Source organism: Penicillium pulvis (genome assembly GCF_028828015.1).
Source record: "Penicillium pulvis strain IBT 33274 chromosome Unknown scaffold_8_segment0_segment0, whole genome shotgun sequence".
In the NCBI taxonomy this organism is placed as follows: Eukaryota; Fungi; Ascomycota; class Eurotiomycetes; order Eurotiales; family Aspergillaceae; genus Penicillium; species Penicillium pulvis.
Window position 1 is genome coordinate 2,692,803 of NW_026643080.1, and position 25,804 is coordinate 2,718,606.

At 48.7% G+C, this 25,804-nt stretch overlaps 10 protein-coding genes across 10 annotated transcripts; 3 read left to right on the forward strand and 7 right to left on the reverse strand.

The window, feature by feature from the left end:
- Positions 1-539: 539 nt before the first annotated feature.
- N7503_010417 (uncharacterized protein) lies at positions 540-1,681 on the reverse strand (the record flags this gene model as incomplete). The annotated part of the gene is made up of 4 exons (XM_057069963.1): positions 540-775; positions 837-1,233; positions 1,421-1,510; positions 1,562-1,681. 4 exons carry the CDS (start codon positions 1,679-1,681, stop codon positions 540-542), a joined length of 843 nt encoding a protein of 280 aa, XP_056916574.1.
- Positions 1,682-2,301: 620 nt separating this feature from the next.
- On the reverse strand, positions 2,302-8,705 carry N7503_010418 (type I polyketide synthase; the record flags this gene model as incomplete). Its single annotated transcript, XM_057069964.1, has 4 exons — positions 2,302-6,728; positions 6,826-7,987; positions 8,060-8,351; positions 8,416-8,705. The coding sequence occupies 4 exons, from the start codon at positions 8,703-8,705 to the stop codon at positions 2,302-2,304; spliced, it is 6,171 nt and encodes a 2,056-aa protein (XP_056916575.1).
- Positions 8,706-9,741: 1,036 nt separating this feature from the next.
- N7503_010419 (EthD domain-containing protein) lies at positions 9,742-10,364 on the reverse strand (the record flags this gene model as incomplete). Its single annotated transcript, XM_057069965.1, has 3 exons — positions 9,742-9,871; positions 9,928-10,136; positions 10,203-10,364. 3 exons carry the CDS (start codon positions 10,362-10,364, stop codon positions 9,742-9,744), a joined length of 501 nt encoding a protein of 166 aa, XP_056916576.1.
- A 445-nt stretch (positions 10,365-10,809) lies between these two features.
- On the reverse strand, positions 10,810-12,331 carry N7503_010420 (O-methyltransferase; the record flags this gene model as incomplete). The annotated part of the gene is made up of 3 exons (XM_057069966.1): positions 10,810-11,391; positions 11,465-11,977; positions 12,056-12,331. 3 exons carry the CDS (start codon positions 12,329-12,331, stop codon positions 10,810-10,812), a joined length of 1,371 nt encoding a protein of 456 aa, XP_056916577.1.
- A 408-nt stretch (positions 12,332-12,739) lies between these two features.
- Positions 12,740-14,564, forward strand: N7503_010421 (cytochrome P450; the record flags this gene model as incomplete). Its single annotated transcript, XM_057069967.1, has 5 exons — positions 12,740-13,075; positions 13,143-13,505; positions 13,570-13,838; positions 13,894-14,404; positions 14,469-14,564. 5 exons carry the CDS (start codon positions 12,740-12,742, stop codon positions 14,562-14,564), a joined length of 1,575 nt encoding a protein of 524 aa, XP_056916578.1.
- A 411-nt stretch (positions 14,565-14,975) lies between these two features.
- On the reverse strand, positions 14,976-16,436 carry N7503_010422 (Zn(II)2Cys6 transcription factor; the record flags this gene model as incomplete). The annotated part of the gene is made up of 1 exon (XM_057069968.1): positions 14,976-16,436. One exon carries the CDS (start codon positions 16,434-16,436, stop codon positions 14,976-14,978), a length of 1,461 nt encoding a protein of 486 aa, XP_056916579.1.
- Positions 16,437-17,909: 1,473 nt separating this feature from the next.
- On the forward strand, positions 17,910-19,326 carry N7503_010423 (O-methyltransferase; the record flags this gene model as incomplete). The annotated part of the gene is made up of 4 exons (XM_057069969.1): positions 17,910-18,092; positions 18,146-18,399; positions 18,465-18,922; positions 18,986-19,326. 4 exons carry the CDS (start codon positions 17,910-17,912, stop codon positions 19,324-19,326), a joined length of 1,236 nt encoding a protein of 411 aa, XP_056916580.1.
- A 450-nt stretch (positions 19,327-19,776) lies between these two features.
- On the reverse strand, positions 19,777-20,581 carry N7503_010424 (60S ribosomal protein uL16; the record flags this gene model as incomplete). The annotated part of the gene is made up of 3 exons (XM_057069970.1): positions 19,777-20,233; positions 20,297-20,472; positions 20,537-20,581. The coding sequence occupies 3 exons, from the start codon at positions 20,579-20,581 to the stop codon at positions 19,777-19,779; spliced, it is 678 nt and encodes a 225-aa protein (XP_056916581.1).
- Positions 20,582-21,144: 563 nt separating this feature from the next.
- On the forward strand, positions 21,145-22,780 carry N7503_010425 (putative MFS drug efflux transporter; the record flags this gene model as incomplete). The annotated part of the gene is made up of 2 exons (XM_057069971.1): positions 21,145-21,395; positions 21,481-22,780. The coding sequence occupies 2 exons, from the start codon at positions 21,145-21,147 to the stop codon at positions 22,778-22,780; spliced, it is 1,551 nt and encodes a 516-aa protein (XP_056916582.1).
- A 228-nt stretch (positions 22,781-23,008) lies between these two features.
- N7503_010426 (uncharacterized protein) lies at positions 23,009-25,006 on the reverse strand. Its single transcript, XM_057069972.1, has 6 exons — positions 24,759-25,006; positions 24,542-24,694; positions 24,474-24,486; positions 24,311-24,420; positions 23,433-24,235; positions 23,009-23,375 (listed from the first exon to the last, which is right to left on the reverse strand). The coding sequence occupies exons 1-6, from the start codon at positions 24,970-24,972 to the stop codon at positions 23,013-23,015; spliced, it is 1,656 nt and encodes a 551-aa protein (XP_056916583.1). The 5' UTR covers positions 24,973-25,006; the 3' UTR covers positions 23,009-23,012.
- Positions 25,007-25,804: the final 798 nt, after the last annotated feature.

Below are 25,804 nucleotides of genomic sequence, written 5' to 3' on the forward strand. Positions count from 1 at the left end.
GGCTTCCTTTTCTGTATTGGTGCTCACCCTCTCGTCACTTTTACTCACGGAGTAGGTATGAGCACGACTGGCTCAGCGATCGGATCAGTGAGTCTTACATAAGCCTTAGCATGCCCAGTGAGCCGCTGAGCAGACTGATCAGGTGATGAGATCTTTCGAGTGGGCTGCGGCTGGTGCGCAAAGAAGACTATCTGACCTTAGATTATAAGGGTTATACGGTGGAATCGGAATATGAAGACCAAACTGATCGGTGATACTGCCGCGAACCAGAAGGAGATACAGTCACGATATAGCTCTCAGACCTCCAGCGCACGATGAGAATACCTCTTGGTGCAGTGGCGCTCTACCCTCTGATATCGTTCTGTAGTGCTGATCGTGCCTCATTGGAAGGAGGTGGCTTCTGCGTCGGAAAGCCACCTGTACTTTGTGCGAAATGTTCCAGGTGAAGCCAAAGCAAACTGTTTACACAGGAGGAAGATAGATGGATACTGGTCTCAAATATATTGAATGATAGCACAAAACAAACGGTTAAATCTTGGTTAATGCGATAGAGAGGATTGGTATGTGTCTCTGATAATCCCAGCAAGCTGAATAACGTCTTTCTTGTACCATGGCATGGCATGATGATAATCCATGTCCCATTGAATGAAAGAATCATGAGTGAACCAAGTGGCCAACTGCTTCCGTCCACCAGTGAGATGCATGTCCTTCAACCCATGAACATGTATCGTCGGAGATGATATCCGCTCATGATGGCTATCCGAATTGCCCAAGGCTAAACAGAAGATTAACATTATAATTATGTGGGGCGAAACATGAAAGAAGGAAAAACTAACCCGATCCGGCCTCCGGCTGCATGGGAGACCCACTGCCCATAAATAGGACCCCAAATATCAGGCTACCGACACCCGAGATTCCATTAGACATTGGCAGGTCTTGCTGAGATTGGCGCCGTTGCTGATCGAGTAGCAAACCGCTAACGACCCTTGTACCCTGGCTAAACCCCAATGCACCCACCCAATTCCATTCTTCGCCGCTCTTTTGTGTCTCGGCAATCATCATGTTCCATACTCTTTCGATTCCATCCTCGCCAGTTGAATTGTCAAATCCACTGGTGTCCTCGATGCCAGTAAACCAGGTCTTGTAAGGCCCACAATTTTTGAATGCGGGTAGAACACCCGGACCGGGCCCACGGGTAAATGGTGCTTCGAAGTAAACAAACTCGAATTCGTGCTGTAGCTCACGTTGTAAATTTTGGCATTGTACCATATGGATTTTAGCATTAGATCCACCGCCATGGAAACATGCTATGCGAGGGAGAGACATGGATGAATGGAGAATAGTAATTTCTCACTCTATAAGCGGCCCTGGAAGGTTTCAATATCCAAAATTATATTTCTTATATACATACCACTCATACATGAGTGGAGGCCTGATGGGCAAACCTGCTTCGGAATCCGAGCTGGAAGGGAACGTGCTCAAGATCCGCAAATTTCGGGCCTGTTTCGGACTATTAACCTTGATTATTTAGGGCCTTTTTGAAATTAGCCCCCGATTTCACCTCAATGGCCGCTTTGCCCCCCTTGATAGTAATTGGTCCTGGATCGGACATTATGCCGTTAAGTGGTCCGTGTCGGAGCTTCACCTCGTAACTCGGAAACAGTTTCAAGTGCAGCAGCATTAATGGTGGTTGAAACAGGAAAAAGAAGTTACAAATTCGTGAGTCGGTCCATAATCACTAGGATTGCGTTGACATTTAGCTTGGCGTGGCGGCTGGGTGTGAGTCTAGTAATGAAGTCCATCGATAATTCGCCCCAGGGTCGGGATGGTGTTCGTAGCGATTCGAGCTTGCCATACGGTTGGTGCCTTGGTGCTGCGGTTACTTGGCAAATATGGCATCTCTACACATAGTCAATGACATGGCCATGAATATTGACCCAATGAATTTGCGTTTTCGTCGCTCCTTTGTGCACCTACGCCCGAAGTGCCCGGCGAGAGGCTCAGTGGTTTCTAGCAAATATTCTCCGCGGTAGGTATGAAAGGACTATCTCCGACACTGGCAGCTTGTAAGAAGACGCACTAAGCATATATCACAGATAGCCATAAAGAGATAATCAAAAGTAATGGTAGGTATTCCAGACGGAATGTAAGATTGTCTAAGAAATTTCCGTATAGGCTACCGTAAAAATAGACGAGGGTCAACAAGGAAGAAAGCTAAAATAGGAGATATCGCGTTGAATAATAGAAAACTCAGTATATAAATAAAAACGCCGCGATGCATAACATTCTCTACCTTCTCATTTAATCCATAAGCGCATGCTTGATGATTTCGCTCAGATTTGCTGCCAGATCTCCCTTCATCATTGAGAAATGATTGGCACCACGAACCCGTGCAAAGCGCATCTTGGCCTCAGGTAATAACGTCTCCCAACCACAGGGTCCGTAATCTTGCCGAGCCACTGTCAAAAATTTGAGACCCTCTGGATCATCGTCGCGATGCTCGAACTTGTCATCTACATGTGCGTCGATCGAGTCACAGGCCCAAATGACATGTGTGGTGGGCGCCGAATGCTCTGGCTCGAATATAGAGGCATGATAATCGTGGAGACTGTTAACACATGCCTCGAAATGTGGAATCAACCATGGAGGTACAGCCTTGCGTTCACCAGTCCCGGAGTGGACGACTCCAAGGAGACCAATCTTATCGCAATAGTCGAAGTATCTCTTGGGGAGATGATCCAAGCCACGTGGAACTGGACAATCGAGTAACACGAGATCGGAGATGACCTCGCCCTCCTCAGCTAGCAGCTGGGCACAGTGATAAGCAAAAATGCCACCGACTGACCAGCCGCCCAGAGCATATGGACCGCATGGTTGACGACGCTTAATCTCCTTGACGTAAAGACTAGCGACATGTTCAATGCCGACTGGGTACGATGACGGCTCCTTCATGTATGGGCAGTTGAGAGCAACAACTGCAAGGGAAGGGTCAATGGTTGGGAGTGATCCATACGACGACGCTGAGCCCGAGCCATCAGGGAGAAGGAACAGTGTCTTGCTGGTGGTGGATGAAGCAGGATTCCCCTGCAACAGGAGAGAGCTGGCTTTGGCATTGGGCTTGCCAAGAAAGGCCAGTATTTCAGTCAAAGGAGTAGGAATGTTACCCTCCTCAACTGAAGAGCCTGAATCGTATGGTGTACTAGGCGAAGTTGAAGAATCATCCTGGATGTTGTCATGGTGGAACATGGAGTCAAGAATTGCATCGTTGCCGGTCACAATGGATCTATCGCCCGTAGAGGTTGTTCCCTGCTTCCAGAAATCGCGAAGCTCACCCACTGTGGCATAATCTTCGAAAATGGTGGATTCGTGAGCGAGACCCAGTTCCTCTCTGAATCGACTTGCGCACAGAAGAGAAAGAAGCGAATCCACCCCTAAATCAGCAAAAGCCTTGTCGTTTGTCAAGTCAGCCACTGGGACACCACTCTCCTCCGATATGATCTTTAGTGCAGCAGACCAAGACGAGAGACTAGGCTCTTCGACTAACCCATTCTGGGCCTGTACTGCTGCTTCAGCCGCCCCGTTTTGGGTGGTGCCATTAGCCGGTCGCACCGGTTGCAAACTGTTGGTAGGTCCGGGCAAGCCAACCTGAGTATCATCTCTCATGCGAACGATGTAATCCATCAGTCGGCGAGGGACACCCTGGGCCTTGATACCGCGGAAGCAGGCAACGACCTCATCGCCGTCGAAAACAGTCATGTCACCACTGTACATTCCGTCTTCCTTAGGACCAGTCATTTTAACGTAGGAGTGGTAGATCTTCTCGACCGACACCTCTTTGTAGAAGTGAAGGGACGTCCATCCATGGTTCACAAAAACTTCTTTGTCAAGGTCGGCATGATCATTTGCATTCATGATGAAAAGTGCAGGCTGACCGAAATTTTCAATCAAATAGGGATTGACTTTGTATCTTCCGGCAACTTTGGGGCCATGAGCAGTGACTGGGTTGCAATTGACTTTCGCAACCGCTTCAAGATTCTTGCTGTCCATTACTACCTCTATGACTCCCTTGTATTCAGCATCATAAGATGCCAGAGAGGAAACGAGTTGGTACCCAGTACTACCGGCCAACTTTTGCACCCTGTCGTTATCCTCAATACCCTGACGAAGCTCAGTCATGTGCTTTAGTATTTCCTTCGCAGAAGCCTGAGCTGCAGCTTCGGCGTCCGCAGCGGAGGGAAATGTGATTGAACATTCCGCATGTTTGACCAAAGTCTTACCCTCAGGGGTAACACTGTAGAATTGAACCAATGCCTTCTCGGTAATGAGGTCTAAAGTAACTCGGCAGCGGAGAAGCTGAGGGCCGTTCCCTTTGCTCTTGACCGCGAGTGGCTTTTGCACGTCCATGTGTTGAACGTCAACCAAGCATTCAGTCCATTTGGGGCTAGAACTGCGAATGTAGTCACCAAGGACCAGTGCCATCTCAGCATAGACCGAGGGTGTACACAGCGCGACACCGTTGACGCGATGTCCTCGTACAAAGGGATCGAGATCATCCCGCAGGAGATCGGATTCTCCAACGACAGTGATCTCAGCACTGTCATGCTTCTCCTCAATCAAGCGATGCACACATGTCGTAGACAATGGGGGTGCTTTCGCTCCTGATAAGAAAGCAGCATCGCCCTTGTACAGCGACCAGTCATTGACATACTGCATCCAGTAATTTGTGAGATCCCAGTTGTAGTTCGGCAGACGAAGCACTTCGAGAGACCTAGTAAATTCTCTATGGTACTCACCCCATTGAACTGTGTGGCCGGATGCATAGAGTGTACTCAGTGTGCTAGTCAAGACCTTCCATGTATCTCTCTTGCGTTGAAGGGTAGGTAGTACGGCGACGGGGCCCAGATTGGCCTTGACCAAACCGACGACGACAGGATGGGGACCAATCTCGATCCAAACTGATTTGTCGGTGGCTAGTCTGTCAAGTGTGGCACTTTGAAGGGCCTTCGAAAAGTCAACAGGCTCACGAGCGTGACGAGCAAGGTAGCGCGGGTTGATGATGCCTTCTGTCTCAATGGCGTGGCCAAGCAAGGGGCTTAGCAGAGGAATCTGGGGCTTATGGAATTGCACACCAGCGGCCACCGATTCAAATATATCCAAAATTGGGTCAACCTGCGTTGAATGGAATGCGTAAGGCACGCGAAGCCTGGTCATCTTCTTGACACCTGCTTGGTTGAGTACTTTCTCAGCTTGATCTATGGCGACGCTCGTCCCGCTCAAAACTACCTCCGTCGGAGCATTCTTGCAGGCTATCTCAACTTCCAGACCAGCCAGGAGGTTGCTGGCATCATCAACAGAAATACTCACTGCAAGCATGCTATGCGTATCACGGGAGCATTTCTCCTGAAGAAGTTGTGCCCGTCTGCCGGTCAAATATATGGTGTCCACATCTGACAAAACACCGGCGACGTTCAAGGCTGCGTACTCGCCCAGGCTGTGGCCAATAACTGCAGCTGGCTCAATACCCCAGGAGCGCCAGAGCTTAGCCATTGCCATCTGGGAGCAAGTCGTCGCCAGTTGCACGACTAGGGGCTCGAAGTCCGTTATCTCTCCGTTGGTAGCGGTAATGAGAGGAATGATTGGCGGGAAGCCTTGCTTCTGCGCGATGCGATCGAACTGTTCCATATCAATGCGGAAAGACGGGAAGCTAAGTAATTCTCGGGCCATGCCTGGATACTGAGCTCCTTGCCCTGTGAAGGCAAATATAACCGATGAGGCGACCCTTGGTCCCGATAGGGGTTCAGGCTCAACGAGGCATCTCTCCAGTTGAGCGGAAATCTCCTTCAGATTTGCCCCACTGACCATGACCCGATAGCGATGGTGTGCTCTTCTAGCGGTCGTGGTGTAGCCCAAACTTGGGAGAGATGGGCTCTCGCGCTCAATGTAGGAGATGAGATCCCGAATGCCAGCAAGAAGAGCTGTCCGGGACTTTGCCGAGACAGCCACGGGATGGAATGATCGGGGATCATCTTCAGCACATTTTGACTTAGTCCAGCTGGGAGCGTCCTCTACCAAGACAGAGCTGTTCCCTCCTGCAGCCGAAAAATTATTCACCATGGCGCGTCGAGGCTGATCTTTACTCCCTACCCAGGGAGTGAGTTTATCGGCAATGAAGACATTCCGCTCCGCCAAATCGGTAGGAAACCTGTGATTGATCTTGGTCTTAATGCCAATGTGAGGCGGTATCGCATTTTTTTCCATCATCATCAAAACCTTTGTCAAGGCGATGATTCCAGAGACAGATTCGCCATGGCCGACATTGGCCTTCGCCGATCCGAGATGTATCGGATTTTGACGAGGCTTATTAGCAAAGGTGGAAAGCACAGAGTCCATTTCACGGGCGTCTCCAGCCTGAGTGCCAGTTCCATGCATCTCGATGTAGCTGACCGTCGCTGGGTCGACTGAAGCGGTAGTCAATATGCGCTCGAAAATTGCTTTCTGGGCCCCGACATGTGGCCGGGTGATGCTCTCAGCCTCGGCAGAGTGGTTGGTGTATGCACCCAGTATGACGGCACGGATGGGATCGTTATCAGCGATTGCGTCTTCCAGGCGCTTGATGACCATACTGACCACGCCTTCGCCCCGGCAATACCCGTCAGCATCATCATCGAAGGTCTTGCAGTTGCCAGTTCGCGAAAGGAAATATCCGCGATCGAGACCAGCTGTGATATCTAGATTTCAAGAGAAGCTGTTCAATAAAAGAACCAAAAGCCAGAAGAGATACTCCCAATTGTGAGTAGAACTCTTAGATATAAGCTATGTACTCACCAGGATTGGTCATGACATTTGTCCCGCCGCTAATAGCTGTATCAATATCTCCACGCCACAGCGCATTGCACGCAAGATGCATTGCTGCCAAGCTCGACGAACACGCCGTATCGACACTATAGCTGGGGCCGCTGAACTTATAAAAGTAGTTTTGGCGACCTGGAATGAAAGCACGGCATGATCCAGGAATGTAGTAGGTATCGACATCTTGGGAACTGTTGGTCTCTCCCCAGTCGTTACTGGTAGTACCGATGAACACACCAACTCGGTCGCGCTGGGTTGAAGGTGTTGCATCAGATACCATGCCTGCGTTCTCCATCGCCTCATATGCAGTCATCAGACTTAAACGCTGGGCTGGATCCACCTGAGGTGCTTCGCGGGGACTCATCCCGAAAAACTTGGCATCGAAGAGGCCGGGGTTGGTCAACCAACATCCAAAGGGGGTACCACTGGTGTTTTTTTTCTTCAAAGTGGGATCAACGTGTGTATTGACGTCCCATCGTTGCTTGGGTGTAATACTGGCCATGTCGCGGGCTTCTTCCAGTAGTTGCCAGAAAGCTTCGTTGCTGTTGGCACCGGGGTATCGGCCTGAGTAGCCCACGATGGCGAGTTTGGAGCTCCCCAGGTGCCCACTTTCGGACACCATGGAGATCTCGGGGGTACTGGGTCCATTCATGGAGCTATCAACCACCACATCCTGGATGCCAGCAGTTTTAACGGCGGTCAAGAAGGTCTTGGTGGTTGGAGTAGCAACAGGAACGATCTTGCATGTTGCCGCTCCAGTGTTGAGTATCCCCTCCGTCACTCCTTCCAAGATAGTGTCAAGACGAAGGGGTTGCAGAAGAATCTCCTCTAATGCAACGCGCAGTAATGATGCCATACCAGTGCCAGGAGATATCCGACCGCGGCTAGCTTGAACAGCAATTTGACTGGACTGGAGCTCAGTGCGGTCCCTGGAGATAGTTCGTAGTATCTCCTCGACATTAGACTCATCATAAAGATGCGGTGCATGGAAGGGTGTGTAGATTCGTGTCTTAAGTCCAGACGAACGCGTCAAGTATCCAGATGATAGAATATCATCCAGCACACTAGATGGTCCGGAGAGTGTTATTCCATTGTGGGCGTAGGCACTGATATACGGGCTTGACGCTTGTGGAATACCCTAGAGATTAGTATGGTCAGCCACCACTTTTCAACCATCCTTCTTATTTCTTGGGAGATTGTCAAATAATACCTTGTCAACGATATACTTCTTCAAGGCTTCAATGGCAACATGTTCTTCCAGTCCAGGTATAACCACAGACCAACTGTCTCTTTTGCTGGCCGACTGTTCAATCCTCACCCGGACGTCCTCGACAAGCAGACCAGTTCGGAAAGCTAGTACTACAGAATCGACCGCAGAATGGACCAATTCAGACAGGGAGGAACAACAACTTATTGTGACTGCTGTCAGAAGACCGGTGCATAGCCCCGTCAAAAGAGTATCGGCATGGGTAGGGTATACGCGCCCTGGTTGGGTGAAATGGCTGGGGAGGACACATTCAGCATGTGAATAAACCATATAAGAGCAAACCTGGACGGGATACATACTTTATAAAGGAGCCAAACTGCAGCACCAATATGAGGGCCTGCTGGAGCGCTGGATGCACAGCATCGGTGCTTCGTAACTTGGCGAGGAGCTCACTCAAAGTAGTGAATTTAGGGAATGCAGCCCGCTTTGCTAGAGGGAGACTACTGATGTGAGTACGCAAGGCAAATGCAATGCGCTCAAAGAACGATGTGAGCTGTGCATCATCTTGCAATCCGCAGAGAGCTACCAAGCTGGGTTCGAAATCATAGTTAAGGTCTCCGAACACGAAAAGTTGGTAAGGGGACTCCATGATGAAACTAGCTGAGATGAAGGTGTTTCTAGCAATGTTTACAGGGCATATGTATTCAGAGCTGTTCTTTATAACAATTTGTGAAATGCACGAATGCTTGGAGAGATTCAGCTCTGATGTCTGATTCCTTTTTCTCCTATCTACAAATTCCCGGCTCGAAGATCGGATTCCGAACAAGAACCAGAGACAGCCATTCAGAAAGCATTCTCGGGATAAATGCATTTAAACATTTCTAATTTCCAAGGCTCCAGATACCATTTTCTTGCCCTGAACTCTCATTGTTTGCGCTCGGGCTTATGTTTACTCGTTGCTTACCCGCTTTATACCCAACGATGCTGTTGTACCAGCGACAATATTACGAGAATCTTATTGCTGACCCGAAGGATTGAGGCTGTGTCAAAATGCCGCTAAATCGGGCACCGAATAAATAGGGCGTCCATCAGGGCTCGGAAATTTATGCACTTAAGCGCCTTGCATTAGCGAGTTTTATATGTATTTACTAACTCTCAGCAATAATATTTTATATTTTTCGCTTTGTGACAATGGTTAGGCATATATCTGAGTCAACCTTGTGGACTTTCTCGATTACGCCCGCCGAGCTTCACTGGCTGACAAGATAGTGGCTCCTTAGGCCTATGTTATAGTAAGCTCATAAATGCTTTGTGATAATAGAAAGCAGTATCCACAATAGCCTAAGTAGAATGATTAGGAGAGCCAGTATTTAATACCTTACATTCCAAGGGTTTCACGACCAAATACCTCTTTTCATGAACTTTGCATTCTTTCTTGGCACGTCTTACTGTTTACTTTCTAGGAGAGACTCTAATTACCTCTTCAAATTATTCTAGATTCTGAACATAGGTCGAATTCATATGACATAACAAGCATGGAGCGGGCTGGGTTTGATCTTAACTTTTGCTAGGCTTGTTGGATTCTAGGTATAAATGGCAATGTTTCTTGATTTAGCTCCCATAGTTAATGCACACTGTTTCCTATACCCAGATCTGATCGGATACCTGATTCTATGGATCGACCTCTAACCACTTGCAAATGTGCCATTGGAGTCCAAGAGTTGGTTGTTGACCCGGCAATGCACCGCATTCACGTCATGCACGTAAACCACTTTGCCATCGCTAATGATTTCGTGTACGTATCCGAGGCTCATACTGTGAGATTAAATTATCAGACGAGTAAAATCATTTCTTGCATGTGGGCTTCATACCGGGTACGACGTGCGCGATCAGTGCGATCCGCGAATTTCAGGTGATCCATGGCAACACGCTCCTTGTAGATCGGATCATCTTTTAGCGCGAGGAAAGACTCAAGATTTGGGATGATGATTTGAACCACAAAGTCGTGATCCGAATATTCGACATAGTTGGGGTCGAACAGACGGGGGAGCAGGTCCATGGGCTTCGCGGCGTTATGGGTCTGAACTTGCTATTCAGCTATGCATTCTTTTCAAAGTCGATGAACAAAGGAAGACATCAATCATACAATGCTGTAACGCACAACTCCATGCTTCTCCATCAACCCAGAAACCAACTGAGAATGCTGACTGACTTGGAAATCGCAGAGTTCTTCCTCAGTGAGTCCTGGTTTCTTGTACCCCAGCATAGTGATGCAAAGGAGCTGACGAGTGGGGGTGGTGGAAGACATGTCGAATAGAGCTTTGACCCTATATCTACGAATAGATATTTCCAAGCCAAATCAACTGTATGAAACTCTGACAGATAATTTCCTGGAGGTGGGCGATTTATAGATGGCAAGCTTCGCGGGGAACTTGCGGATCCAACCAATACACCTGCCACCCCGAATTTATGCAACCCCGGTCGGATTCCGAGATAACTCACATGATGCCAGCCATTTCCACCAACATGAGATGCAGAGAAATGCCTAGTCAGCGAAGAGCTGAAGACTTTATCGCAATAGCATTTTTTTTCGTTTTTGAATTCCATTCAAGATTGAAAACCATGGCGTTATTGCAGTTAAAAACACGGTCTTTAAATTAGAAAAACACAGACATATAGATCCCAGCATCCGCATCGAATAAATACAATAGCAAGTAGAACTCTGATACTAGAAATCATTGAGAACATCCAAATCAGGCTTCCAGCTCGATCTCCAGAATGGACAGATCGCTACCCGGCGGCCTCGAAACCTTTCGCACTACCAATTGACCCATCTCACTCTCTACCTGACTGACCAAACTCTTCCAATGCATCATACTCCGTCCTCGACCATTGGCAAGTTCCAGTTGAATCATCTGTCTAGTTTGCAACATGGCTTCTTCGTAAGGATCTAGCTCACCGTACTCGGGAAGAACCATATCCATGATCAGGATCCGACCATGAGGCTTTTGAGCATGCAATGCGTATGAGAGATTCTTCAGAATAGATTGGCATACGTAATCAGGCAGATTGTGGAGAGCATGTCGAAGCAGAAAGATTTTAGGACCAGAATGGGTTCTTTCTGAGCCTGATTTTTCTTCTTCCATCGGTGTACCGCCTGCTCTCGGATCTGCTTGAGTTTGGATGATAGTGATTCGCGATCGGAGCTCGTCATCCAGGGATGTATAAATGGAATTGATCTGCGTCACTGCCTTCTCTTGTGGCTGTATTACAAATGATAGAGATGGAAATATTTTCGCTAGCGCAAGAATAGGAGCAAGGCTTGCACTCGCCACCTACTGACTATTAGCTGTTGTTTGATTTGATTGCACAAGCTTCTCCGGAAATCAAACATCAGGCTGTGCTTACATCAACAAGAATGGCCTCTTTCAAAGTTCCCCATTCATACCCTGTCACAAGGTGCCGGACATCATTAGAGTCCACCATTTCGGTGGCCTGAACAAACTGACCCATAACTTGTGCAATGGAGGGATTGCTGGCTAAAAACTTCCCGAACGGCAATGTCGAGTTAAACGCAAGATTGAATGGGCTGTGGGTGGGATCACAACTGTCGCCCCATAACTGCGTCGCTGCTGGAAGCTGAGCGCTTGCATTGAACACATATTGCGATACGCAATTATTCCATGCAGTAAATTGAGGGCTATTGGAGTGAAGCAAAGAAGCTGCCGAGTGCCCGATGGCATCTGAGGAATGGAATTCGAAAAGACCACCCGTGGCTGCCATCCGAAGAACGGTGTTGAGTTGAGGTAAGGGAACCTGGGCGGTCGCAGCTAGGTCAGAAATGGAGATTGATCCTTCCCGTGGAACTAGACTGAATATCTGAAACTGGCTGAGGTAGCGGAGACAGACGGTATATTGATGCTGTGGCATGTTAAGTCAAATGATCCCATCCTGATATTGTCACCCGGAGTAATGGGGTAACGAATTCCGTCGACTCACATTCATGGACACATGAGCAGTATATTCGCTTGGACCGCTAGCAAGGCGAAACAAGGCCAATGCATCCCGTTTCAGTTTGCGTCGGAGTTCATGGGCCTCTTGACTGGCAGTGGAAGGGAGCACCTGAATAGGAGTGTCGATATCGAAAGATGGCGGATGGTAGTCATGTTGTCGAATGTGATCGCTGAGTTGCACTGCTACAATTCCGATCTCTGTCCCTAACCGCTCCAGAATGGAAATTGGTTGACGCAGGTCTCTTTGTGAATCAGGTTCCATTTTGGCGCCTTCAGAATGACAGAAAAATTGGTTTGAAAAGGTGTTTTTACAGACAGAGAGATGATACACTATACAATTATATGCGGTCGGCTATTGCTCGGTAGTAATTACATTAATCGAAGTGGTCAACGACTCATATGTTCTAAGTCTGTCATTTGCAGGCGTTCGGTACGCGATTATCTTACCCCGATGACACGCAGATCGGACTCCGACAGCACCCTCCCGGGGTCGTCCAATGGGCCTATGGCACGATGCTTATCCCTGGAGTATATTTTGTTGTGTCAGCTTTATTATGCTTTTATATATTTAGGTACGCTGGAAAGGTTCATTGCTCTCTACACGAAGGAGGATATCAACTCTCAGCACACAGGCACATAGTTCATTCTTCAAAAGAGCAACAGACCCAAAATGTATTCCACTCTAGCATCTACTGCTTTCTTCCTTTTTATGCTGCGATCGCCATCGCTTTGGACAGCCGGAGTCGCAATATTGAGCTATGTGGCCTTCACTCTCTTCAACAACCGGTACAACAACGGCCTTCTGCAGTTCCCGGGTCCCGCGTTCGCTTCCATGACCAATATCTGGCGTGTTCGCGATGCCTACATCAATGGAAATAAGCGCCCGTCATACGTCGCCCTGCACAACCAGTATGGAGATGTAGTTCGTCTTGGACCCAAATCTCTGTCATTCGCCTCCCCTGCAGCCATTGCGGATATATACCCAGCAGAGAAGAATATGGCTAAGGTGAGCAGTATCCAGTACTTCACTAATTTTGGCAAGTCACAATGAATAATAGTCGGGAATGAGATAGTCCAACTGGTATGTAGCCTTCGAGGCCCACGGCAAAGGTCCCAAGAAAGAGAACATCTTCTCCACGCGCGACATCCACTGGCATGCCCGGTACCGAAATCTCGTGGGGCCTGGATTCAAGATAGCCAACCTCGCCCCAAAAGAGCAGGAGATTGATCAGTTGATTGCAAAATTGTTGAGAAATCTCGATGCCGCCGCGACCAAAAAATCCACAGCCGTGGACTTGCCTCTCAATTTGCAATATTTCACTTTTGATGCCGGTGGTGTCGTGGCTTTCAGTCAGCCCTATGGCTTCCTCGACAAGCAAAAGGATTTGGATGGAATTATTCAAAATGTCCGGGTGGGATCAACACACTTGAATCGGGTATGCATCCCATCTCATTCCAGCTTGACCCTTAACATTTCAGCTGATTACATTTTCGATACAGCTTGCACAGGCGCCCCTCGGCCAGCTCTTATTTGATAAAAATCCCCTGGCCGTGTACTTTGGCTTGATCGCGCCACCCATGGCATTCGCAAAGAAGTATCTGCCGGTTCACCGGATCGAGGAACAACTTGCCGAGCCGGCAAAGATGGACCAGCATCATGACCTGCTTGATCAGTTTCTTAAGGCCCATCAGCAAAACCCAGACGTCGTTTCCAAGGATGAAGTAGTCGACTTGGGTCTGATGGTGGTCGTTCCTGCATCTGAGGCTGTGTAAGCCAACCCCACTGACATCGTCCCTTCAATCCTGTCCTAATCAATAAAACAGCCGAACTGCAATCGCAGTCCTCATATATCAAGTCATAAAAGCCCCCATCTCAATTCTCACCACTCTCCGCGGCGAACTCGACTCCGTGATCCCACCTCCAATATCACCTACTTCCGCTGGTCGGTACAACATCCCTTCCTGGGAATTAGTCTCAACCAAGCTCCCCTACCTAGACGCCTGTATCAAAGAAACATTTCGATTGCATTCTTCCACCGGCTTCAATATGGAACGAGTAGTGCCCGCCGGCGGTGCCATCATCGACGGTAGTGTCGTTCCTGAGGGAACGATCGTAAGCTGCTCGACTTGGGTAATCCATCGCCACAAGCCCACCTACGGTGATGATGTTGAGGTTTACCGACCAGAGCGCTGGCTTGAGGCGAGTCCTGCGCAGCGGGCGGAGATGGAGCGTTTGCTTTGTCCGTTTGGGTTTGAGGAGAGACTGTGTCTTGGAAGGGAAATTGGGCTTTTTGAGGTTTATAAGGTCGCGGCCACACTTTTCAGGGATTATGAGGTGAGAAATACATCACCCGAGCTTTCGTATTCAGTTGGACCGGCTGACTAACTCCTGATAACAGTTCACTTTGGAGAGACCCGATGAAGACATGAAAATCACCTGGGGTAACATTGTCAGTGTTGATTTTGATGTTCGGCTTAAGCATCGTCAGGTGTGAGTCATGACTTAATAGAAGATCAGAAGACATTTTGGGGATGGTTTAATGGATTTACTGGTGGATGATACGAACTTGGCTGCCTGTCTGGCTGGTTGCTAAGGCCTCAATAGAAGTGATGGCCTAATCGGGACTGGCGTCGATTAACGATGCGCTTCCTTTCCTTGTTTACCTTTCACTTTGCTCTCCGCCGTTCTCTCGACTCTCCAACTTAGTTGTTCTCGTGAATGGACCTTTTTCTTCGTTGGATTGACTTGCTGCGTCACAATGGACGAGTCGCTTGAATATAGGAACTGTTGAATGCTTTGGCTAGCAACAAATGATTTATACGTATTCTGTTTTGCTCCGATCTCTATCGTCCAGCTCATCGTATACAACTGTATGGTAATACATCAATTGGGTTGCTTAAATGTTCTATTTCGTCGGGGCCTGCGTACATATCACTGTCAAGATACGTTGCAACTCGGCCACCTGCTCCAAAAGCTGTCCGTTGGACCCTTCCCACATTTTCTTCCCTCCCCGCATACCCTCAGCACCCTGGGCCCGTCTATCAAGGTCCTGGCATACCGGGAATAGAGATTGCAGTTGGCACAACAACAGCTGAGCCTTCATCTTTCTTTCTGTGGCGCGCGGGATACTAAAATTCCCAATGCTCAACGGGATAGTCAATGGAACGGCATACAATGAATCTGCCGTCCCTCCGACCTGTTGCGACAGCTTAACCTGATTTCCAGTCCGGCTACTGCTCGAAATGTGGGATTTGGCTGGCGGACGAGTGGGGTTAGTGCCCGGTTGTGTCCGGGGGACTGATGGGAGCTGCCTGCCAATCTCGGAATGATACAGGGCCTGATACCAAGTGAGGATTTTGGAAAGGACCGCGCTTAGAACTAGAAGCGTGGATGTATCCTGGGCGCAGGCACTTCCCGTACAATTCAGCAATCGAGACACATTATCCGTGGCTGATTGAGTCATGCGAAAAACAATGTCACTTGGAGGGGCTTCTTCTCCTAGAGTGGGTGATTTGCGACGAGAATCGGATGCACCGCCATCGTTGGTTATGTGTCCATTCCTACAGTCCCAATGCACGAATTGGGACAAAGAAGAAAGAAGCCGGCATGCCACTGTAATGCATGGTTCATGCTGATCTTCGTTCACGTCCTCAAGCTCCTCTAGCTCTTCATCTCTCTCGTCGTCCTCGTCCGCCAAGTCATCATAACTTGAATTACCGTGCTCCTCCGGAGAAATCTTCATCGGGAGGGAGCCGAAGTCGCCACTATCGGCTACCATGATATCTGCGCCCGAAAGATTATGCCATGACATATATCCTGAGTTTGATGGCAGCTGTGGGGCAGAGTTGTCATCTGGTAGCGATTGATGAGGTGTAAAGCTGTTTGGTGTCCTTCTGTCCCACTCTGTTGTCATAGTATTATTGAGTGCTTGATCCTGGTAGCTATCCGTTGGGAACATAGGCGACCGAGACCAGGTGCAGTTGTAGTTGTAGTTGGACTGGTTTTGACTGGGGTGTTGACCGGCAGCCCATGATGACGACGGAGTTGAAGCCACAGGACGGCCTTGCGGAGAAACGGAAGTCGGAGGAGACAATCGAGAGTCTCTAGAAGTTGATTGCGTGAAGCTGAATTTGTTGGAAGGTGGTTTACCCTTTCGTCGCGATCGGCCATACACACATTTCAGGCCGTTTTGAACACAGCGTGAACATCCATGCTGCTCTTTTGTACATCGTACCTTGGATGCTGCACAGGGGTCGCACGAGGCTCGGAACTCGAGCCGCGGCTGGGATCTATTGCTGGACATTTGATTGTGGTCCTGATTCTGATTTGCACTGTTTGTCTGCAGATGATCTTTCATGCGAGACATTGGCAAGGTGGAATGTTGAACGATACACCGTGCACCGTAATTCCGTCTTGTATCCTTGACAAACTGAAAGCGGAAGCGTGATTTCAAGTATCGGTGAGATAGGCAAATGCGGCGGGGAGGTGGCGGGGGTGGTTATTTAATTAATATTCTGGTCAAAGCGTCCGACTTTCTTTATCTTACGCGATTCTAACGTGGAAACAAAAAAGAAAACAACCCTCGGACAAGTCAGTGGCGTGTAATATTTTAAGGCCATTTAGTTTTTCCGGATCTAAACCGAATGAAGGCACTTTGACTTAGAAGATTCTATTGGACGAGGAGTCTAGCACTTCTTCACGTGTAGTTCCTGCAGTTTCCTGGCCCTAGCTTTGCAAACCTCGGCTACTTTCTCTTGGGGTTTTTGCTTTGCTTTCTCCTAGTTCGATACCCCTTTTTAATTTGGTTGAATAGTCGAGGAGCAGAAGCGCCGATATAACCAAGTGCTCATGTTGGTCCATTGCCATACCTATGTTGGCGGACTCTTAGCCCCCAACGGTCGCGACGCTCAGTCACAGAGCGCTAATGTAACACCACGATATCCCAAGAAGCCGGATCAAGATGAGCAAGGCTCCGTCTTGACAAGGCTCCGTCTAGAACTCCGGCCTAGAAAATTTAGTCTCCTCACAGGCTGCCACATATCGCCCTAGAAGATGCTTCTGCAGGCTTATCTCAAACGCATGAATTACGAATCCTGGGGCTTCGGGCGCACCTATCTGGGGAGCTTAGGTAACATCATGTATTCAATCGGAGCTGCCCATTCAGCCCTGCATACATAAGCTGTCAGCAGAAGAGACGTGTGATCAGTTAGTACATAACACTACTCAGACAACAAAAGGCTGGGCATGTGCGGCTGACACTGATCCGTTCGGGCTGGTACCACTTGGCAAAGGTAAAGCCTTGGCCAGTGGTAATAGAGTTCCCCGATCCGGGATTGGACAGCTTCATGAAACCTTCCCACTTACGAGCTTATTGTTTCGCATTGAAATAGATTGGTGGGGTAATGTGCAAAAAGGAAACGAGAACGGGTCTAGGACGCATGTCGGAATCCGAATCCTCGGGTTTGAGCTGCACGCCTAGAAACGAAGGATGGCGACTGCGGAGTTCGTTCCCACAAGATCTCGCCCTATGCCGATTGTATTGCTGATACATGAACATGGCTTGGTGGCTCGGGGGCATAGATGTCCGGGATTCGTTCGGAATATTACGTTAGGCCTCTTACCCGGGCATCTACAACCACTGAAGGAAGATACGGGGCTTACCTCCAGTATGACCCCCTCATCAAACATATTGATGAGCGCTAACAGACTCATCGGGAAGAAGGAAGCGGGGGATGTTAAATACCAACGACCATTCCGCAAAAGAAGGATAAGCTCCAGTGAAGATATCAAGCTGTCTTATTCACATACCAATCCGTCTACATACAAATATCAAAACAGAATGGAAACCCTCGGTGACTTTTCATCGCGAGTCCAGAGTCGGCTCCAAGCACTCGTGAGCAAAAGCCAATCTCTGGACGTGGACGTCGCCGATGAGCGACGCCAGCTGTTTGACCTTGCGCAGAGCTTGTGCTCAGAGCTGGAAACCCCTATGGAGTCAATCTACCGCCTAATCGTCATCCAGGTAAGGTTGCTAAGCCCTTGAACTGCACCTCTCGCGCTAAAATACAATTCAAGCCTATACTCTATATGTCAGTCCGGATTGCCGTCAACCTCAACCTTTTCGATGTGTTGGCACAAGAAGGCAACGCACCCAAGACGGTGAAGCAGCTCGCTGGCAAAGTTGGAGCCGATGAGACTCTTCTAGGTCGTATTCTTAAGAATATGGCGGCTAGCGATCTGATCCGCGAAACCATCCCCGGCACTTATGAGCATACATCGTTGTCGACTTCGTTGCTGAACCTCAGCCATCGCGATGGCTTCTTCTTCTGGTGAGACTGCCTTTAGTCTTTCTCGCTTGAAATGTATTAAAATCGGTATTAATCAAAACTTACAGTCACGATATTATGCTTCCGTCATTCACGGCTACTCCCCAGTTCCTGGCAGAGACCAAGTACGCCAACCCCTCCAACATCACCAGCACCCCCTTCCAACTTGGTCATCATACCAAGTTGACTTTTTTCGAGTACCTTGCCAAGCATCCCAAGCAGGCACAGGAGTTCAATAACTTCATGGGTTTGTATGCGACCGATCGGCCTCGCTGGCTGGATGAGGGGCATTTCCCCGTCCGTGACATTCTTGGTAAGGGCGCCAACACAGAAAAAGACGCCGTTTTGCTGGTCGATGTTGGCGGTGGTAAGGGTCACGACTTGATCTTGTTCCAGAAGCGGTACGGCGATCTCCCCGGGCGAATGATCCTGCAGGATCTGCCTTCTGTAGTTGAGCAGGCTGGTCAGCTTCCTGAGGGGCTCGAGGCAACGGGCCATGATTTCTTCAAGGAGAATCCAATCAAAGGTATAGTCTGATTTATGACTACGGTGCTCTGACAGGGAGAAAGAACGCTAATATGAAAGCCAGGCGCACGTGCATACTACTTCCATTCGGTCCTCCATGGCTGGCCCGACGCGGCATGCGTCGAAATTCTTCGCGCAGTTGCGGTGTCAATGAAGCGTGGTTACAGCAAACTACTGATTAATGAGATTGTGATTCCGGATGAAAAGGCCCATCGTCTGGGGACCTCAATGGATCTGCTCATGATGACTGTCGTGGCTGCTGAAGAACGCACTGAGCACAAATGGCGGCACTTGCTTCCCTTGGCTGGGCTGAAGCTGGTGAAGATTTGGAAGTTCGAGATTGGTACCGAAAGTCTTATTGAGGCCGAGGTGGCTGATGATGCTACTATAGTCGTTGACCAGTAGACTCTTGGTGGATTTTGGTCAATCTAGTTTTCGATTATGAAATGAGGGCACAATATGTCTATTTATACTAGGTAGAATACACAGACTTTGCTCCCGAACATGTTTTGAAGTTCTCGCATGCCAAATAGCAAGTATTGCTTTCAGTAAATTAGAGTTGTATCTATCTACCAGAATTTATTCTTGCATACCTGGCAGATAAGGTGGCCTGTGCCATAGGTGTGCCCAATAGGCAAACGAAAACCTACATATGGCAATATGTACCTGGTCGATATGTGCACCTTGGCTCTTGTAGGGATTTTCTACGAACCCATTGGGTTTGAACTGAGGCAATCGTCCGAATGAACGAAGAGGACAATATGGAACGGCAGGCGGCTGCCATTGATTTGTATGCCACATTCTATCCACAAACAAAATTCATATTGATATAAGATGAATGATATACAATTTTCCTCATACACGCACCTCCACAGCGGAATTATATGCCTGTGGGAAAGCCTTCATATTTTCCGCCAGCTCTCCTTTCCGCCGACAGAACTGGACATATGAACCATCATTCCGCAACAGGCCTGCTTCCTTCAACCGTATATACTCAGCTCGTGGTAAAGGAGTGAAGCCCCATAGTTTGCTAACGATAACCTTTTGCCGACCGGGGAACTTATACATCGAGCGACGTAGCGCCTCCACTGCAGTCGCTCGATGGCGATCGACAGTTCGCACGGAAAGTAGAATCTGGCCCACGTTTACTCGAGCCACTTTCCCCGCTGGCTTACCGAATGCGCCCCGCATTCCGGTTTGTAAACGATCCGCACCAGCAACACTCAGCATCTTGTTGATTCGGATTACATGGTGAGGGTGAACTCGGACGCGCATGTGGAATGTCTCTTTGCCCGCAATCTTGACGAGGTATCTTTTGAGAAGAAATGAGTTTAGCCATGGTATGAGAGTAAATTTAAAACCCAAGTTGACTCACTTGTTGGCACAGATACGTGCAGCTTCTAGAGCTTCCGAGCTCAGCTGTTCGTATTCATTGGACACCAAGTGCACGGCGCACGGGAAGTCGTCCACAGATGCTTTCTTTCGTCCTAGATCAAAGATACGGATTTTGCCATCTGGGACACCACGGTTGAAGCGTGATTTTGGGTACGGCTGAGAATTAACTGTTTTAATGCGATGCTTTATTGCCGAAGCGTCAGCCAGAGTGAGCACTAACCTTGTTCTTGCAATACCGGTAGCATCGAGCTGGTCTGCGAGCCATTTTTGTAGGATTTAAGGAGTAAACGGGGGATAACAAGGGATCGAGTGATGAAAGTAAACAAATTAACTTACGTGTTAAATAAGTCTATTCGGGAAATCTGAGTTCTCCCGACTCGGACATTAAAGCACAAGTAGCAGGGAGTCCGTGCATGGACCCCACATTGCTTCGGGTTCCGAAGGCGGCTTAAATATCTCCCCGGGAGATCTACCCGCGAGATCTACCCGCGAGATCGTCCCGTCCCCTGGGTGGTAGGGTCTTCGTCGGACTCCTTCACCGGCTGGATTTGTATAAGTTGCACCGTTAGTACCCGAAAACAAATTTGAGTAGGCCCGATAAGCGCGGGCTCGGGAATATAGCACACCTTTTTCGGTGACCGATTATGACGGGTTACGCCGACAATTGGTAATATTCCCTTTGCTTGGTAATGTTCAACCTGAAGGAAAGCCTGGTTCTCTGTGCGGAGACTCGCTTATGCCATTTAAAACTCTTGCTCGAAAAAGTCTTCGAGTTCTCATCCCAAAATTTGTTTTCTATCGGCCCTGGTTCCATCGCAACCACCACCAATGGAGAACCATAGTGACATATCCTCGAGCGACATCGAGAAAACACTCAACAGCGTCGATATCACAGCTGGTGAAAATCCAGCCGAGTCTCCTCCGCGCGACATTCAGGGATGGAAATGGATTGCTGTCGTGTTGGCGATCCTGAGCTCGACCTTCCTCTTCGCACTGGACAACACCATCACTGCAAACATCCAGGCTGATATCGTCCGAGACTTTGAAGCTGTCAATAAGCTATCATGGATCAGTGTTGGGCTAGTTATGAGTGCTTCCGCCACTGTGCTTCTTTGGGGGGAAAATCTTCTTCCAATTTAACACGAAATGGACCTACATCATCAGCGTCGCAATCTTCGAGATCGGATCTGCGGTTTGCGGCTCGGCACCTAATATGGATGCCCTCATTGTTGGTCGCGTGCTTTGTGGTATCGGTGGATCTGGACTATACTGTGGTGTCATCACACTTTTGGCAGCCACCACCACACTACAAGAGCGGCCAATGTATGTAGCCAGCACCGGTATGACTTGGGGTCTCGGCATGGTCCTCGGCCCAATTGTGGGAGGAGGTTTCAGCCAAAGCTCTGTTGGCTGGCGCTGGGCTTTTTACATCAACTTGTTGATTGGAGCGGCCTGTGCACCGGTCTACCTCTTTCTCATCCCCAATATCGATCCCCGGAAGGGAGCTCCTCTCGCTGCCCGAGTCCGAGAGATCGATTGGCTGGGAAGCATTCTCAACCTTGGTGCTTTCTTGTCTGGTGTCATGGCTATCTCATTTGGTGGCTTGACCTGGGCCTGGGGGAGCGGGAACATCATCGGCTTGTTCGTCTGCTCAGGTGTGCTGTTCATTTTGCTTGGGCTCCAGCAGGCCTTCACTATTGGTACCACCGTTACCCGACGGATTGTGCCTTTAGAGTTTTTCAAGTCGCGAACGATGCTTATCCTCTTTGCCTGCACATCCGCAGCCGGTACAGCTTGTTTCGTCCCCGTCTACTTTGTTCCACTCTTCTTCCAGTTCACCCGGGGCGATGGTGCGCTTGACGCCGGTGTTCGGCTACTGCCTTTCATCATTCCTTGCATCTTCATGATCTGTGTCAATGGCGGCGTTATGTCTGCATATGGTTTATATATGCCGTGGTACACCATTGGAGGCGCTCTCGTGCTTATCGGTGGCGCCCTTTTCTATACCGTTGGTGTTGATACAAGCGCTGCCCATATCTACGGATACGGCATCATTACCGGCTTTGGCACTGGAATGTATCTCCAAGCTTCGTTCTCGGTTGCTCAAGCTTCTGTCTCCCTTGATATGGTGGCTAGTGCATCGGGATTCATCACCTGTGCCCAGGTTGTTGGCACTACTATCGCTTTGGCTATCGCCAACAGCGTTTTCTTAAATGAGTCGCAGAGGAGCATTACCCACCTTCTGCCAAATATATCCATTGAGGAAGTCGAGGCTGTGATCTCGGGTACATCGACCCTTCTCTCATCTTTGTCCGCCGTGGAGAAAGTCAAGGTTGAATCGGCTATTGTGGACGCTATGAGCACGACATACATCCTCGTTATTGTTGCTGGTGCCTTGACTCTACTGCTTGGTCTGTCGATGAAGCGGGAACGTCTATTTTTACAGCCCGCTGCTGCTGCATAGACTTAATTTATCCGATAGTGGATAGGGCGGGAGAGGTTGAAGAAAATTTGAAAGGAGATGAAATCCTTATGACAAAAATAGGCGATAGTTTTTTCGAGGGTAATCAACTAATTCTGTGGGGTTTACTCAATGCGCTCCTGCTGGAAATGTTCAAGTCCTGTCCAAGAATGATACATAAAGACTGCCACGCATGTATATTGTATAAACTCTAGTAGGTATAGAAAAGAATTACCTATGCAATCCACCACCAGACACGCTCCAACCAATTGCGAGGTTGCTTCTCCACATCTAGCTCACACATCCGATCAATCTCCTCTTTACCAGAGAAGATATCAACATCGGCAGCCGGAACCATCCAGGGAGTCCGGTACCAGAGCTTATGCCCGAAGTACAAAGCGAAAAATATGACGAAAACAATGTAAGACACCAGGAAACCGGAAGCCGTAAAGGAACCTGGGAAGAAAATAGTGTACCCGTTGGTGATTGCCAACAAGGACACAACCACTAAGGCATAGTAAGTGCCATAGGGTTGGAATGGCGTCTTAAATGGCCGTGACTCGAGCATTCCATGGCAATCAAGAGCCCGGCGGAAGCGCTATACGAAAAGTGTTAGCAGTCAGGTTGGGAAGAGAGGGGAGACAAGATCACTAACCAGATAGGCTATGCCAACAAGAACCCAAGAAATGAAGCCTCCGACCGTAGTGATGTTGGTGAACCAATAAAACACATCAGATCCTGAGCTAGATAGGTTCAAAAAGGCGAGGAGTCCAATAGACCAGGTCACCAGCACCGCAGCGTAAGGCACACCATTCTTGCTGCAGCGAGTGAAAAACTGGGGCGCTTGGCCTTGGCAGGCAAGTGAGTAGAGAGTTCGTGAGCCTGCATAGACCCAGGAATTGCCGGAAGACCAAGCAGAAATCAGGATGGCCGCGTTGATGACATGATTGAGGCCACTGATTCCAGCATTCTGGATGCCAATCACAAATGGACTGGCGCCAGCACCCGATGAACCACTGGCGACTCCCTGAAGGAGGCTCTTATCGTTGTATGCAACTGTCACTCCAATCACCAGGCTTCCGAGGACGTAAAAGGCAAACAGACGGTAGATGAAGCGATTGGTGGCCTTAGGGATGTTGCGACGTGGTGCGACAGCCTCGCCCGCGGCAGTGGTGATCAATTCGGGGGAGAAGATAAAGGAAAATCCAGACTTGATAAGAGCGGTCCAGAATGCCAGAAAACGGCCAGTGCTCACATTCGATACCAAGTATGGCTCCTTGAATGCACCTGGATTCTGCCAGTATCTGAATCCAAGTCGGTCATGGTTAGGGCCACCACCGAAGAAAAGAACGACGCCAAGGATAATGAGGCCAATAATGGCGATGATTTTCAATGATGCAAACCAAAACTCAGCTTCACCGTACCAGGAAACGGCGACAATGTTTAGAAGGAGGATGACTGTGTGATAGGGATTATTGTTAGCTTATACCTTTGGATGAGAAACAGTGATTCCGGAATGAACAATTGACTCACCCAAGAGGATGATTGCGATCCATACACCAACACTAACATCGATTTGCCAATATTCTATGACAAGTCCCGCTGCTGTGACTTCCGACGCTATCAACATGGAGAATGAGTACCTGCCAGGACTTGTTAGCTTCATCCACACATTGTTTGGGAAATAATCAATCACCAATAGTTATATCCTAGAAAAATAAGTCAGTACTTGTCACGAAGTATAAATTGGAGATTAGAACATACCAACAGCAAATCCTAGACTTGGCTCAGTGAACCGGTTGATCAGGTACGGCACCGAGACACCGCGCACAGGCAGATAAGTTGTCATTTCACCCAGCATGTTCATGACGAAGTAGACAACACTTGACATGACAATGTATCCCATGAGTAGGGGTGCTAATATTTTCATGTTAGATCATGCCTTGGTTTGTAGATACTTATGTGCGCATTCGTCACTTACCTGGTCCAACCGTCGATAATGTCGATCCACTTCCAACGAACAAGCCTGTGCCAATACAACCACCTAAAGCAAGGAATTGAATATGACGCGAGCTCAGTCCGCGATGTGTTTCACCACTGTCAAATCCTTCCACCTCGCCTTGGAGAGCCTTTGGTTCCTCATAGAAGTCCAGCGGGACCTTGCCCTCTTCCATCCCCTTGGGTGATGGATCCATGATGATTCAACAGGTAGGAGAGACAGATTTTACAATGAGAAAGATGGAAAAAAGAAGAAAAAGGGGTTCAACCAGGATATCAGTGTTTTAATACACAAAGATACTCAAGGACAGATAATCCAGGCTTATATTTCAGAGGGATAGAGTTCAGAAAATAAGCCACGAGGCGTCTAATTTACATACACATGGGAAAAAAGATAAGACAACCGGGCAAAAAAAAGAAAGTTTCGACTTTTCTTGTTGACTCGCGGGGAAATTGGAAATCTCTACCGATTGAAAAAGCCTCCAAGAACTCAATTGGCTAGGTGCCATGGTAAGAATCACGCATTTGTGTTGAGGCTGACTCAAGGTTCCAGAAAGTCGGGCCGGTGTGGAGTCACACGGTTCTTATCGGCCCTCTAAATGCCTAATCTCGGTCCCGGAGGACCTCCTATCGGTCCAGTATGGAGGATTCGATGAGGTTATCTCATGTCAAATAGGAATGATTCCAGCGACTAACTCTAATTCGGTACCTGGGTACCTTATCTTGTGTAAGGCCGTGTGACAATATTTAAAGTGTTTAGGTGGCAGAAGTGCTTAGCCCCATTAGGGTCTTAGCGAAAGGAGGGGTGTCAATTGCCATCTGGGGATTCCTGTGGATCTATCTGGGGATACGGGGTAGCCTCAACGTGAAGACGGGGTTTATAATGCATGGGCAATTTCTATGAAGTAACAGAAACTCGATCAGGAACCCAATATTTGGACCTGAAAAACCAGGCTAGAAAGGTTAAAACAGAGGCGTGACCGTTAGTAGCCGGAGACACGTGACGCTTCTGCAGGCGATTGACCGGCC